Source organism: Indicator indicator, chromosome 21 (assembly GCF_027791375.1).
Source record: "Indicator indicator isolate 239-I01 chromosome 21, UM_Iind_1.1, whole genome shotgun sequence".
NCBI classification, from domain to species: Eukaryota; Metazoa; Chordata; class Aves; order Piciformes; family Indicatoridae; genus Indicator; species Indicator indicator.
Genome location: NC_072030.1, coordinates 7,127,056 through 7,143,129, shown reverse-complemented (window position 1 = coordinate 7,143,129; position 16,074 = coordinate 7,127,056). Strand labels below are relative to the sequence as shown.

The 16,074-nt window shown below is 36.2% G+C and overlaps 1 protein-coding gene across 1 annotated transcript in view; it reads left to right on the top strand.

Moving 5' to 3' along the window:
- CCDC73 (coiled-coil domain containing 73) overlaps positions 1 to 15,657 on the top strand; it is a 73,866-nt gene extending 58,209 nt beyond the window's left edge. The window contains exons 13-19 of the mRNA XM_054390746.1: positions 1,533 to 1,637; positions 3,837 to 3,947; positions 4,482 to 4,610; positions 6,969 to 7,128; positions 8,221 to 9,735; positions 12,203 to 12,336; positions 15,457 to 15,657. Of these exons, the coding sequence (XP_054246721.1) occupies positions 1,533 to 1,637; positions 3,837 to 3,947; positions 4,482 to 4,610; positions 6,969 to 7,128; positions 8,221 to 9,735; positions 12,203 to 12,336; positions 15,457 to 15,657 (2,355 nt within the window). The remainder of the gene's footprint in view (positions 1 to 1,532; positions 1,638 to 3,836; positions 3,948 to 4,481; positions 4,611 to 6,968; positions 7,129 to 8,220; positions 9,736 to 12,202; positions 12,337 to 15,456) is intronic.
- The last annotated feature ends 417 nt before the right edge of the window (positions 15,658 to 16,074 follow it).

Here is a 16,074-nt window from a genome sequence, read left to right as displayed (position 1 = left end):
TCATACAGAATAGATACATTTAGAATATTAAACTGCACCTATACATAGCTGAACAGAGTTAAGAATATCTTCTGTTGCAAACTCAGGTATATTTTAGAGCAAATACTGATATTCAGACCAAGGTACATGGAGTTCACATATCAAACACAGCAAAACTGTAAAACCAGTACAATACACTGCCTTGTAGAATATTAAACATAAAAAGGGAAGAGGTGGCTTTTGTTTATGAAACAGTTGCAGACTTTTCATTCTGCAGTTCTGTAAACTAAACATGTCAGACAAGTATAACATACTTGTTCTCAGGGAGGGACAAATCCAGTAACTTGCTTGCAGTTTCACTGAGCACTCATTGAAGGCCAATCCAACTCTTCCAATTTGTAGAAGCCTTTTGAGTGTGCTTTTTAAAAAAACTTGCCAATAAACACAGGGAAAAAAAAGAGAGAATACTCAGGCCTCATTACTCCCTCAGCCCACAATGCACTAAAAACATTTATATGGAGATAGCATAATTCATATGCATGTTTGGTCTGTATTATTTGAGAGGGACTCTCTTTTGTTTCTCCATTTTGTTCTGTGTAAATTGCCAGGGGTTGGTTGGTTGGTTTTAACATATCAAGGGTTTTGATATAAATCTAGGGAGGGCTCTAATGGAGAAATGAAGTCCACTTTCTTAGGGAACTTGGGTTATAAGACCTAGATTTCTGTACTACAGCCCTACAAATCCACCATCTGGATTAAGTGCAGACATTGGCTTCAGTGGTTCTTGGTGAAGCAAGATATATTATCTAAATTATAGCTGATTTACACTGAACTGTATGCAGAGAAGGAACCTTGTCTACCTGAGTGAAAACTACTAGATTTAAAAGACATGGCCAACTCTGCTACTGACTTGTCAGATGACACCGGACAAACTATTCCAATTCTCTGTGGTTCTGTTTTCTAGATGTAAAATTGAACTAAAGATAAATTAAGATCAAGGCACCACACAGTGTGATACAAATCTAATGTGTGATAGTTCACATCTCTTAGGATTTAATTTAGGAGATACAGAATAATTTCACATAAGGGTGATCCATTAATGGAAGTAGTTATTTACCTGTCATATAATTTCTGTGGGATATTCCATATTTTCCAGAACCATAATATGGTTACCATAAAATTCTTCTGTTACATTAATTGAACTTGCAGTGGGATTTGATTTGGTATATTTTATTCAGATTTGCACTGAAGTGTGTTGAAAGTATCACTGGATTGTTCATTTTAAGAACATCCTCTGAAAAAGAGTAAAGTTTTAATAAGTTCTGATGATGTTATCTTCTCCAAGGCAAAAGGCCAGGAAAACATGGAGTTGTTCCAATTTCTTCCTCCAAACCCTTCCCCACTATTGATATTAGAGTATATTTTTCTACACATGACTTTGCTAACACTTGCAGAACATAAAATAAATATGTTAACTAAAATTCATGAATTAGCTAATATTCACATTTCAGGAAACAAGTGTTATTCAGTATATTCCCCTTTGTATTAATAAGGAAATTCTCAGCTCTCTACAGTGTGTGCAGGAGCTGCTTCAGCGAATAACCCAAACGAATGCTAGAATGGAAAGTGAATTAACTGCACTGAAAGAAGAGTATCAGGTCAGATTTTTCTTGATTAGACAAGCTGCTACTATCTGTTATGTAAGCCCAGAGCTGTTAAAGACATCTGTATGCTTTTCAGAACTTTTGACCTCACTTCCATTGCTCCCTCAGCTCCTTAGCTGTCAGCATGAACCTTGAAGCACAGGCTGTGGTTTCCCTCCTTTTGTTCTTCCCCTAAAGTAAATCATGGTTGCCATTCTTATTTGCCATTTCTGGAGGGCAAAACTTGAACATATTTGTGGTTGCTTTCAAGTATTTTGAAATCAAATTATTTTGACTTTTTCTCATAATTTTCATGTAGGTATAAATGTCTTTTCTGGAAAGTACTTCAAATTTCAGATCTTCATAGCCAGAGCTTTTATTAGAGCAGAGGGTCTAAAAAAAGAGCATATCATTAGCCATCTCTTGCTATGTACTTGGATGTCACATTTATGCTAGATGTGCCGGTTAATCACACTAGGGAGTGTGGAGTTGCAGCATTCCTCAGTTCCACTTTGAGTGTGTAAATGTGGCTCAGAACAGTTTAGATTCTAAATCACACTAGCAGTCAGATTGGCCCACACTTAGAGATTAAGGTCATATCAATTCCAGACAGATGTGCCATGCAGAGTCAGGTACGACCATTGATTGACTAAGACTAATTATCTACTCCTTGTCCATACATAACCATAACTGCTCTATTCTTGCTTGGCCTGTGTGAACTAAAATTTCACTTAATTTCAAATTAGATTTCCTGTGTGCACGTATACTTTTGTTTCTAAATAAATGCTTCTGTGCTAAACTGAAATGAGATTTGCTTCACATGTCTTGTCTTTTAATAGATGTGAGCAGTTTGACTTCTGCCACAATATAAATACATGAACTTTGCTTCTTGGTGAAATAAGGCTAAAGATCAGTTATGTTCTCCTAAAATGTCACTAGACTTGCCCTGTAGTACAAGGAATGCAAGGAACTCAGGTATTCCCCTCTCTATATGAATTCTCAGAGGAGGTTGCATCTGAGACACAAGTAAAATCATCCTTGGAGTTAGAGCAAGTCTTGGGCTCCTAGTTGATAGAGCTACATGCAAGGTGCTAAATCAGCATATGATTAATCAGCCAACGTATTACTGAATACTCTTATCTGTTTAATTATGTATTTCATCAGAGCAGATTAATTATGCACAACTCTCTGCATGTGTATGCAAGGTAGTCTGAATTTTGCTAGTGTTAGTACCTGTAAAATATATTTGTAATTGTGTGGCTAAATTAACATAGGCATTTTAAAACTGATGCCTCGTGAATCAAGAAATAGACTCATTTTTTGACAAAAATTAAGTAAGATGCTTCCATAACTTAATGTTTTTTAAAGTGGACTTCCAAAGAAGCTCAGCAAAGTCATAAATATGTAGATGATCATATAGCTACATGCATTAAAGTTATGTTTACATTATCAAATATATTTGTGTCATCTACATAGAAGATAATGGATACAGGAAGTCCTTTGTCTTCCATATTGTTTGCTAAAAAAAAATGATAGGATAAAAGTTCCAGCAGTACCTGAGATATGTGAAATAACTCTTGATTTATAAAGATGGCTTTAATTTAGCCCAGTAAAGCTGGAAGAGTTAACCCAAAAATATTGCAAGTACAACAAAACTGAATATAACTGTTACTTCAATACAATCCTCTTTCAGTCTTCTAATAAAGATAAATTAAAGGACAATCAGATGTATACTTCATGTTCCAGTAGATATATTTTGGCATTTAAAGTTTGTACAATTTGTAAGATAGGTTAATAAACAATTTAGGATAGAAAAACTTATAAGGAAAAAAAACACTTCTTTGAGCATACTGTAGAGGGTTTTTTTTTTTAAGTACAATGGGTCTAGATTGTGCTACATTTCATATTCCTCATCTATGGACTTTATATTACTTTTTCAGCACATTAAAACTTATGCAGTGAAACTGAATAATGGCAAGTGTTTTTATACCCTTTTATAGCCATTTCTTTTTTCATAACCTCCCCCTGTTTCCTGTTAGCTAAACTATAAGCACCTTTCTGTTAATTTATGAAAATTATTGTTGAGATAGCACATTATCACTGATCTGTATGGCACTTCCAGCATGTTAGAAGCAAAGGTCCAAGCAACATAAAACACATCAAAATTCATTAATGTGGTATTGATTATTTTTTGGATAATTAATTTTATTGCAGACCCTTGAAAGAGATAATGAGCTGCAAAGGGAGAAGGCAAAGGAAAATGAAGAAAAGTTCCTTAATCTTCAGAATGAGCATGAGAAAGCACTGAGAACTTGGAAGAAAGATGTAGGTTTATTAAATTAAATGTTAGAGTATACTAAGAGGTTTTTGAAATAGTCATCAAGCATTTCAGGTAATTCTTACAAGCCAAGAAAATATTGCAGAAATAATACAATAAAAACAACTGATTTCTTTTCCAGTAGTGGAGGCTCTTCTAGAAATGAATATTTTTAAAAGGTAGATTTAGGAGAATTGCCAAAATGCTAGAAGTAAAATTCTCACTTTTTTGAGCATTGCTACTTGAAATGGTGAAAAGAAAAAAAAAACCAACCCAAAAAACCAACCAAACAAAAAAAACACCCACAACCAAAACCCCAACTAATAAAAGGTATTGTCTGTAATGGAAACGTGGTTAAAATTCTGGTTTGAATGAAAGAGCTCAAAATTAACTTTGCACAAAGAAATTCCTTAGGATCTGTACCTTCTTTTAAGGATTTACTTCCATTTGCTAAGCTGTTGATATCCTTGTAAAACAGTATTTTAAATATTTGAACATGCAGTAAAATTTGTGGGTTTGTGCTCTGTGTACCCTCATTGTAGGAGGAAAACATGAGAAGAGAAATAGAGACTCTTAAAAATGAGTTGAATTCCTTTAAAGGTGTTCACAAACACCTTGATGATCACCCTCCTCAGGGAAATCAGCATTCTGAGCAAGTGCAAAATCTGCAAGTGAGTGTCTCTAAGAGCTGCACTACTTTCCTTTTATTGTAAAAAAATATTAGAGAATGAGGCACCCAACTGTTTTTGTAATCTAGCTGTCATGTCCACTGATCTTCCTTTGATGTTGCTAAACCTAAAAATTTATCTCATGTAATCAATAATCTAGGATCCCATTAAAATTTAGTATACCCAGAGAACATTCCCCTTCCATTCAAAGGGGCATTTGTATCACAGAAACTTGAGATATTACCTTATTAATAAATTTGTACATAATATTGGGCTGGAGCACCTTCCCTATGGGGACAGGCTGTGACAGTTGGGGCTGTTCAGCCTGGAGAAAAGAAGGCTCTGTGGAGACCTTATAGCAGACTTCAGTGCCTGAAGGAGACCTACAAGAAAGCCAGGAAGGGACTTTTTACAAGGGCTTGTGGTGATAGGATGAGAGGGAATGGATTGAAGCCTGAGGAAGGTAGATTTAGACTGGAGATTATGAAGAAATTCTTTACAGTGAGAGTGGTAAGACCCTGGAACAGGTTGCCCAGGGAGATCATGGATACCCCCTCCCTGGAAATGTTCAAGGCCAGGTTGGATGAGGCCTTAAGCAACCTGGTCTAGTGGAAGGTGTCCTTGCCCACGGCAGGGGGGGTTAGAACTAGATGATCTTTAAGGTCCCTTCCAACCTAAACCATTCTATCAATCTATGAATAGACAGCAGTTAACTTAAATAATATATCTTTACTAAATCCTATTTCACAAACATATTTTGCATGGGTGTTTCTCAGATACTGTGGCAGACCCATTGACTTTGTATGTAGGTAAGTTCTCTGGAAGTGGAACTAAGTCCACCTCTACTCAGAGGAATGAATTTCAGCTTTTTTTACATGGGACAGTTTAGGTTTAAGAAAAACATAAAAATCAAACATAACCTTTATTTCACTTAGCATCTTTAAAAATCATCAAAGGCATAGCAAGCTCAACAAGTAATGAATGCTGGAGGTAAGAGATTGCTCTATGCAATGCAAGTTGAACTAGAACTGAGCTTGCATTGCTGGGTGAATCAAATCAGCGTTCGGCTCTATGTTCAGAGCACAAGTGGTAAAGTGCACAGAGATGGTCTTCTGGATTTGATATTTACAGTTTCCAAACCAGAATAACAGGGGAGATAATAATGAAATGTGAGGAAAAGTGCAAGAAATTTCAATTGAAACTTCAAATTGAAGATGGAGTATTTGGCAGACAAAAATTGGGTTTAGGACCACTTTCCATTTGTCATGACTCTTCCCTGCCTCCATATCAGCAAACCTTGGATCAGGATGTTTCTGTGACCTGTAGAAAATTCTTTCCTGCAGTTCGTATTCTGCATCATCTACTATGCCACCATTGCAATAATTCCATTTTTTACCACGTCCCTCCATTTTGCAATATAGTCTGTCCTCCTCACACATCTGCACAGCACTTGTACTCTCTTCCCACATCCCAATCTTCCTTTTACAACACCTCCAGTCACCTAAGTGTCTTCAGCTTTTTCTCACACCTCTTAAGGCCTAAGCAATACTCCTTCTTCCTCCTACATCTACCTAATTTTATGTGCTATCTTTAGGGCAAGAGCCAGCATGTGCTCCTGCCTTCAGCTGCCAAGCAGTTGATGATGATAAAGGATGCCTTTTTTTTTCCCTTTTTTTTTTTTGGTGGAGTTTTATTAGTGTTTCCTCACTATTCAGCTTGTAGTTTTCACAGAACTTTGCCTAATGCAGCTTTCAGAAATAAAGACAAATACAGCTGCAGTATTAGACAGTGACTAAAACTTTAAGCAAACACATCTTTCAGGCTTCTACTTCTGCTGAATTTGACTCAAATTGAGGTTAAAGAGCAATCTGGGAGTGAATGAGGAACTGACTGACAGGAACTGCAAATTCGTAAGTCTTACTTGCCTGTGAATTGAAGTTAAAAATCCTAGGTGGTTTGTTAGAAAAAAAAAAAATTAAGTGTGTGTATGCATGTGTGTTTTGATTGTCAGTAGCAATCATGCAGGTTTTTCTGCAGGCACTTAGTAAGCAGGTCACAGATTTAGCCAGCAGACAGTTGGAAGTAATCCAGTTAGCATATGTACAGCACATATTCCTTCCTCTGAGAAATTCTGTCAATCTGTGGAACTTTTCTCTGTGTACTGTAATACAGCACAATCTAATTTCTTTCCTGCTTTTTTAGGGTATTAGTCTGCTTTTCTCTCCATGTACATTTAACTTCAGGTCTTTGTTTTACATCAGAATTGTAAAAATAATTGTAAAGCTAAGTCCTGAACTTTAATCAGTGACTGTAGTAAATTATTAAAAAATATATATAATCTTTTGTTCCTTCTTATGCTAGAGTGGTGAAGAACATTCAAAAAACAGTGGTGTACAGGCTGTTCAGGAAGAAAATAAACACATGGAATCCACCATAAGAAAAGGCAGTAATTTTAGACATGAAGAAACTGAAGTACAAAATGCAATTCCTCTAAACATTGCAGAATTACAGATAGAGCAAACTAATAACACTGCATTGGTAACACAGATAAGTAGTATTGCTGAAGAAAGACAGAGTACAGGTACAGTATATGAGAAAAGAATGCTTGAATCTGGAATTAAATAGTTTTGTATTAACAACAGGAAAATTCCTGGTGTCAGTAGTGCTAATTTCAGTAAATTCACAAAGCTCTGAATGAAACCACAGTGCTGCAAGTGGCTGCCTTGGGACATTAAGTAAGATCCATATGCTGTAACCCCTCAAGCTGTTGTAATTCTCTTTCTGCATGCCAGTTCAAGAAGTGAATAGGGGTTAGGAATAGCTATGTGTATAGAAGTGTTTGGAAACAAAACCAAAGCCTTTCCCTTTCCCATAAAACAATGAAAAAAAGGCAGAGAGAGTGACTGTGTTGCACAGGACATTGAAAGTTTCTTTGTGTGGATAATCATAGTACTTTCTGTACAAAACATTTTGAAACCAAATCAAGTAATTTTTTGAAGCCACAAAGGAAATGTACTCAGTCTCTAAAGTGTAGCAAAGATAAATGGAAACTTAAAAGCTTACGAACTACAAGGTGATTGCTTTAAAGGATCAGTGCTCATACCTTTCTGATACTGAAATGCCTGTTATTCCTCAGTGTCTCACTACCATCAAGTCTTAGAACATTCCTTTTGATTTGAATATAGTCCCTAAAATATTGGGGGTTATTTTCCATTTAACTAAAACTGCCACTTTGAAAAAATACAGACAAATACAACTGCAGTAGTAACCAGTAGCTTAAACTTCATGTAGCCACACAATGGTTGATTAAGTATGTGTTACAATTTCCAATTTCATAATGAAGACTCCTCTCAGTAATAAGGCTGACATATCAGTTGGGAAATATTTCAACTATAAGCCATATCTAAAATCTACAGCATGTTAATCTATTTTCTGTTTGAAGAGCTTATCAATATTTTACAAGTAATATTTAATGGACTAGTGTATGTAATGTAAGAAATATCAGTATTGATACTGATCTTGAATCCATCTCTTTGGAAATTTCAAATTCTAAAGCATTACTTTAGCCTCTGGGTTGTCTGTCACTAACTAGAGAATACACTTATTCTAACAGATTTACAAGTTCTTGAAAACAGTTTTAAGGATGAAAGTAATGTTGCTAGCCCTTATGAAGAAAAGCAAAGGGAGGCTTCTCCCAGCAATATCCTCTGCACAGATACTGATTTAATTATTCAAGAACAGACCTCAGAAATTTGTGTCACTGAGTGCAAAGAAGCAGAAAATCTAGGAGCAACATGTAGAATGTTACTGGATGAAAACAGTGCAAATTCAGAACAAAAACTACAGGACAGCAGTAAGCCACTGGCAGCATGCGACACACAGACAAGAAAGGTCCTTTCAGACAGGACTGACACTGTAGGTGCCTACAGGAAAAATGGAAGTCAAGAGACTGATTCTAACAAGCCAGAGCTGTGTGGTGTTACAGATGAATCAATTTGTAGTAAGGCAGATAAAAAGTCAAATACCATGCAACACAACAGAAGTGTCCTTACACCTGAAGCACCCCAAACTGAGTCTGAAGCAGTCGTTTGCAGTGAGAAGAATGGTGTGTGTAAGAGGAGTACAGATAATCATCAAGCTAAGGAAGCAAGTTTTGGCATTCTATCTTATAATAAAGAAACAGAATGCCAAAGATGTAGCTTGCTGGATGGTGATAATTATGTAGGCAATGGATTACATAAACCAGAAAGAAGTTTGCTAAATCTGAGTGGTTTACATGGAGACGAACTTCCTTTTAAACAGACACACATAGATGCTGAAGACAGAAATTGCACTGAAAATGCCACAAATGTAAACAGAGATGGTGCACTGGAGAGCACTGGTGTTCCCCTGACTGATGCTCAAGATCCACCAACTGCCTATTGTGACAATGCAAGTGGTGATGATGCCACAAAACCCCACAGTGATAATGTGCCTGTCTTGGGTTCGTTCAATTTATGCCCCCCAACTACAGAAAGAGGAATAAATATGGATGACTTGCACAGTAAGCAACCTGAACGAGACAGTGCTGAACAAACAGGGAATGCTACAAAAGCCTGTACTTCAAATGCTGAAGCTCCAGTTGAGGCTGATGCTCTTGAAATAATTGCTCATAGAATTAGTACAGATAAACTAATTCCATGTAAAAAAGTTAATGATGATATACAGATATACTCCATCAAAACCAGAGATTCCCTGGAGAGTAATAATTTAACAAGTAACACATTGTTAACAGAGAAAAAAGATTCACTGAATAGTACAGTTCCAGGAAGGAAGTTTGCTGAGGGTCACCTGAAAGAATCGTCCTCTTTACCCATGAGAACATCTGGAAATTTAGTAAACATGAATGGAAGGTCATCCTTTGATCTTTCAGCCTCAGATAAAAAAGTTGAGAAAACTCCAGTATACTTAAATTTTTTAGACCTCAGTTCTTGTTCAAGAGTAAATCAAATGAGAGGTCAAGCTACAGGGACTTCAACTTCCAAAGAACCTTCCCTTTTGAAACTACCATGCTTACTGGAAAACACAAAGGTTTCTTCAAAAGCTCAAAAACTCTGTGAAAATGTTGACAGAAGAGAAACAGGACTAGGTAAGAAAGACAAGTATTTGTGGTTTGAAGCATGTACTGAATATACTTAGAAAAAATATCAAAATATGAAATTTCTGTCTCTTAGTATAGCGTTAGAGAAATGTAAACCTTCTGACATTTTAGTTATATGGGGAAAAAAATTGAAAGATGAGATTTTCCCAGTAATTTATACTGTAAGTGCAACAGCTTTTGTTTGCTCAATTCTCTGGTCAAATAAACTTTTTCTCTTATTTCCCTTTCTGAAAGAAAAGCAGTGCAATGAGAGACTGAATTTTTATAGGCTTTTCTAACCCTAACGTAGAGCATACTGTGTGAGGGCCCTGTGCATAGCTGAAAAACATTGAGCAGCTTTTAGAAATTAGCCAGTACCCTCATCTTGCATAAAAATCAGGGTAGCTTTTGTACCAGTAGATGTTTCTTTGAATGAGGTTTAAAGAAAATGTACTTTTTTAATTTAAGTGCACATCTTTAATTCAGATGGTAATCTAAAATCATCTGAATGTGTGAAAGGAGAAGTTTCTGTTTCTTGAAGCTCTGGAAAACACAAACACACCTAGCTGTTGAGACTGCTCAAGGAAGTTTTTCATCTACTTTTGGCACTTGGGGATTATTTTATTCGAGCAATATTTTACATATGCAAAACAATAAATAGAAACTTTATTCCATGATTCTAAATCATTACTGACATAGGAAAACTGTATTTTAGATTTGTTTTGCACAGTTTTTTTGAAGTTCAGTTTCAGGAATCTTTATCCCTAAAACATGAGGAGGAGACACAGCAGCAGAACCCTGATCTCAGATGGTACATTCTTGGAATGATGTGAATTTTGGTATCTGTTTCAAGAAAATGAATGCATAATTACATGATATTCTGCACATATCTTCTCTGTAAGGACACATAGCACTATCTGAAGTTCTTCCGTGTGCTCTTCATACTCTTCCTCTTTCTGTATGCAAAGCAGTGTAATTCCAGAAGTGACTTCAAGAGGTTCATCCAAAGCAGTTGGTAGGGATTTTAATGTAGCTTTAGCTCTCCAACTGAGTTGCCTAGTGAACAGTACCGTAATCAGACCTCTTGAATTCTAGCAAAACTTCTCAATGAAGATCTTGGTCTGGGTCTCATATGTGCCTCACTCATCACACTGCCTCATTGAGATAAGTCCCTACTTCAGCTTGCTGACTTTTCTGAACCCTGTATTCTTTTGGAGACTAGAGAACTTTACTGTCAGGGCACTCAAGAGTCATTGTGGTACTCAGCACTGCAACTTCCCAGTTTTATTACGGCTGCATTTTGTTTTGTGTTGTTTTGTTTTCAGGTATTTTACTAAATGGCAAACGTGGAGTGGCACCCATGTGGACAGTGTCCCCCATTTTTGGGTTTGGTTTTCTTATTTTTTTTTACTTACTGAAGCAGAACAGTTTAGTCACAGGCAAGACCTACAGGTAAAGAGCATTGGTGAAAGAGTTTACTAAAGTTTGTCTCAGGGGGAATTCGTTTTTACCACCTAACCACAGTACAGTTTGTTATTTATGCAAAACTGGTTCCCAGAAAGCAGCCACTTCACATCAGTAAATGGAGGAATGAACTGGGAACAGGCAAGATCTTCCTGGTGAACTCTTAGAAAAGAAAACAAACAGAAACTCATAACTGTTTTCCTCTTCCTCCCAAGAGAGAATACTAATGTTCTTAATTAACTGTTACATAACCATGAGGTAACATGTACTTTCATAGCAAAGCAAAGATTTTACTATTGTAGCAGTGATCAACAGACAGCTGTGTAGTGACAAACCAGCTACTGTTTGAGGAATTGTGAGAGTACATTTATGTTTTGATCTTGCAAGGAATTTGATACTGGTTTCAAAGGAGTCTACTAGCAGTGCATAAAGCCACTGCAGAATTTGAGCCTTACTCCCCTATGATTAATCTACTTATTTGCCCATCCTACTTTTAGTAGATAGCAATACTCTGATTTCCTGCAATATTAGGTATAGCCACTTAAAAAAAGAGTCCTTATTTAAAATGTTTGTGGTTTCTCTAAATCCTTCACAATTAGAATGTATTTTTTAATTAAAAGTCACTCCGGAACATGATGTCAGGCTGGCAATAATTACCTATTTGGTTATCATTTTCAGAAGGTGACTTTGACAAAAAAAACCCCACAGTTATTCAGGATACCTTTTCTATACATCACAATTTTAATTTCTCATTAACTTAATACATGAAAGATATGAAATATTTCTCATCAGAGTAGAAAAATACCTCATGTTTAGAGTCAAAATAGATGCAGAAGTATATGAAAGAAAAAAGAGGGAAAAGCCTACAGGAGAGATCTGAACCAAAACTATCTGATTTTATTTTTTTTTTTTTTTTTTTTTTAGATCAGAGGTAAACCAGAAGTTTAGTTACTTTACAATTAGTGCCTAGAGACTAAATTGCAGTTGTTACCATTTCCTTTTTGTCAATCAGCTTCTACCAGTCTTAACAGAGCTGCTGACACTTTGAATACCTCTAGCATCCACAGAGAGCCCCAGGGAGACCCCAGTGAAGGATGGAATGCTACAGCAAAGACTTTTTATGATTCTTCTTTTCCCACAGAACATGTAAGTCAATTAAAAATATTGCGGACCAGACCTCAGTGAGCTAATTCCACAGATATTTGTACAACTGTACGCATCTGGATACTTTAAGACTGAGTCAATCTCCAAAATAATATCAAGAGGGCAACAAGGCACCATTTTTCACAATTAAGGTTGATAGAAAGCAGCAGGAAAAAGTCACAGCATATGAATCAAACAGATGCTAACCAGTCTGTTTGGGAGGGAAGGAAAAGGGTAGTTCATTGTGTCCCTAATAAAAATCATCACCTACCCTAGGAGTTTAAAAAAAAAAAAAAAAAAGGCAAAGTACTATGTAACAGTATAAAAACATTGTTTCCTTCATGACTTGATAGGAACACATTATTTAAAAAGAAATGTGAGACTAAAAAGTGAGCATTATCTATTAATTAGGGCCTATGCATTCATTCTATGCTGCAGTTGTGATGCCACATTTAGAGATAGCGAATAGGATGTAATTACACAAATGTATAAAGCAGATAATGAAAAAGAAATCTCTTTTTCCTGTAAGATGAGGATGGCACTAGCAATGGCTCCATTTTCAGATATATGTTAGACTGTGGAGTATGAATAGCTGTAAATGCTGTATTAGGATTCAACCTAACACTAAACATGTTACTCGAAAGTCCTACTATCATTTACAGCTGCAGTTCACCTTCCTTTTTAGAAGAGCTTCTAGAGGTACTTCTGAGGTAGTTTTGGCTATCTCTTTGGATGAGGTTTGAGGTCAGGGTGTATAGTTTTAAAGTGACAAAGCTGGCTGACTTCAGCAGACTTATCAGCTCTCAGTGCTCTTAGCATTCACATTCTCTGAAACTCTGAACTGAGAAGATGGATATTTTAAATTACTCAGATTTCCTAACGTGACTGTACTTGGGCATGACAGCAAGGTGGACTTTTAACCAGTGGTGGTATTTACTGTCTCTCTTGCTTTTTTCTCACTGAGGTGGAGCCAGGAACTGAGTGAACTAAAATACCTATTCTACAGCTAATACAAAGCTGTATTTCATTAAGAGGTTTTGGTTGTACCTACTTTGTTACCTTCAAACTAAAGCTCCTTATGTACTGGCTAAAAAAAACCTGAGATGGACAAGAAAAGTGCCTTGCTAGTTTGCTCTTAGATTATTTTCCAAATAGGTAACTGTTATGAAATCTGTTTGGGATGTTGCAGACTACTCCCCCCCTTCTGTGTTGGTGTCATTCTAATACTTTCTGTCCTCAAATTTGTAATTATTATGACTGATGTGAAAAAGCTGTTAGATTAAAAATAGGCTCAGCAGTCTCTTGCTGCTCCGTTTATTTATTTTGCCTAACATGTCTGATTATAACTACAGCAGATTTACGCCTTTTACAACTTGGATAATCTCATTCAGTCACCTAAAAAGAGATAAAAAAGTAAGAAGAAATGCTCCAGGTGCACTCAAAGTTCTAGAAAAAAAATGAAGAACTGTTTCAAATATTGGTTTGTATATGCCTGAGCATCAAGGCAATGATGAATAGGCATCCTCAGCTTGGTTTAAACACAAGTGCCTAATTGCAGTCATACTACTCAGTAGTGAATGGTTTATACCTATGCAGCCATAGGCTGCCATATGACTCAATGCTGGCAGCAAGACACCCTTAACTTGTATTTTATTGTGAAATGCTGAGGCTTTTTGGTCTGACAAGATTATTTTTTAAAAAGTTTTATTCTAAACCCATTGTCACAGAGCTCTATTAAAATCATATATATATATATATATACACACATACACACATATACATATAACCTAACTGCAATTACTTCTCCAAAGAAGTCTAAATGCTTGTTGCTTTCAGTAAAATCTAAGAAAAGTGTCATGGCTTTATTTCACCTCCACATGTGGCAGACCAACAAGATTTTTTTTTTTTTCCTCTAGGATTATTAGTATGGGATAGGGCTGCATCTATGTGCTATTCCACAGAGATAGTGACTAGAGGCTTGCAATGATCTGTTTCTTTCTGAGGAAAAAGTACAGGAGAATGTATGTTTAGGGCCACTAGAATGAAGAGGCTGAAAATGTTATTGCTCAAATTAAAGAAGAAATTGATCTCAATTTCAATGAGGAAGTAATTGTTATTGACCTGAAGTATCAGTATCTTAGCTTCATGGCAGTAATGTTGACTAAGTGAACAGACAATATGAACAATCTCAGTGAAGTTTATTTGTTCATATTTTAACCTTCAAGAAATGCTTGTGCACTGGGGAAGGAGAGTTTTAGCACAAAATTAATCTAAAAATAAAGATTCTTGGGCTTCCAGTTGGTTAAGACACAGTTGTCTTAGTATTAAAAAATAACTGAGCTGAGGGATAAGGCCTCGTTTTGTAATCCCTGTAAAAGAATTACCCTAGCGTGCACCCAGAGTATTAGATCTCACTTTACAGGTTCCCCAAGAACCACTGCAACACTGGCTCTGTGTGCCATGGCTTTGTGTGCACCTGTGCTCAGGCAGGTGGCTAGTGCTGCATGCTGGCCCCCCGAGAGCCACACTACATGGGATTATGAGTGTAGAGCTCATCACTCAAGCAAAAAGCTGTTTCCCTACCGTGTTGCCATATGTGTTTGATTTGGATAGGTATGAAGTATCTATCAAATAGTAATTGAAATTATTCAGAGAACAAAAAGATCTTTAACATAAAAACCCCAAGCTATTACAGACCTTAACGATGTTTGCTTTCTAATCTGTACAGTGGAGCAGAGAGGGAGTTAACACTATAAACCTCCTGATTTTGGGTTTTGTTAATCAAATGCTTTCTCAGCAATAGAAATGTCAATTGCAACATTAAACTGTTTAATTAAACTATTTATTTTGCTAATCTGCATTCTAGTACAAGGTTGTCTTTTTTAATCATACTCTCCTGTGCCAAGCCTTATATTAAGGTTTGGTTTGTGAAATACTTGTCACTACCATGTTTTCTGAATTAAAGCTGAAGCAAGCACTTCAATTTAAATGTGTGTTTTTTCCAACTGACTTCTCTTTCTGTTCATATTGCCTTTATTATTTAATGCTCAGAAAAAATCCAACAATTTGAAACTTTTTACCTGTATTTCACTAGGCTACTAACTGCTAGGTTTGTACTGCCAGCTAAAAAAAGGATTTACTGCTTTACAGAACTCTTCTCACGTGACTGTAACTCCAGCAAGAAGTGGAAGTGCAGCCAGAGATGAGGACAGTTCTTCAATTCATAACTCCATTATACAAAACCAAATACAAGAAATTGAGAAAATCCTGAATGTTGAGAGACTTCATTCAGCAAGAAAGAGAAAATATGAAGAAGGCCAGTGAGGATCAGTGTCTTTTAAGGCACAGATAAATCACTTATGTAAACAAGATTTGTAGAGGTATTCCTATGTAACATGGTGTGTATGTACTCTACTTTCATGTTCAGCATATAGGCTTCTTTAATATTAAAAATTTGATACAAGCCCTAGTAATAACATCAGCTCTGTTTCTGCAATCAAATCCAAGTTCTTACAGGTTTTGCCTGAAGTTAAAGTTCACAAGTTAATGTTTTAATATCCATTAAGTAAAACCAAATGATTACTTCAGATTACCTTTCTCCTGCTCCTCTGATATTCTGACTGAAACACCTCAATTTGGTTTCTCTGTTAGATTGCTCATGCAGTTTTCAAACAAAAGCACCTGTAACTGTTTCAAAATATAGTGGTTTCTGCACACATTTACAACTTAGGTTCTAAGAGG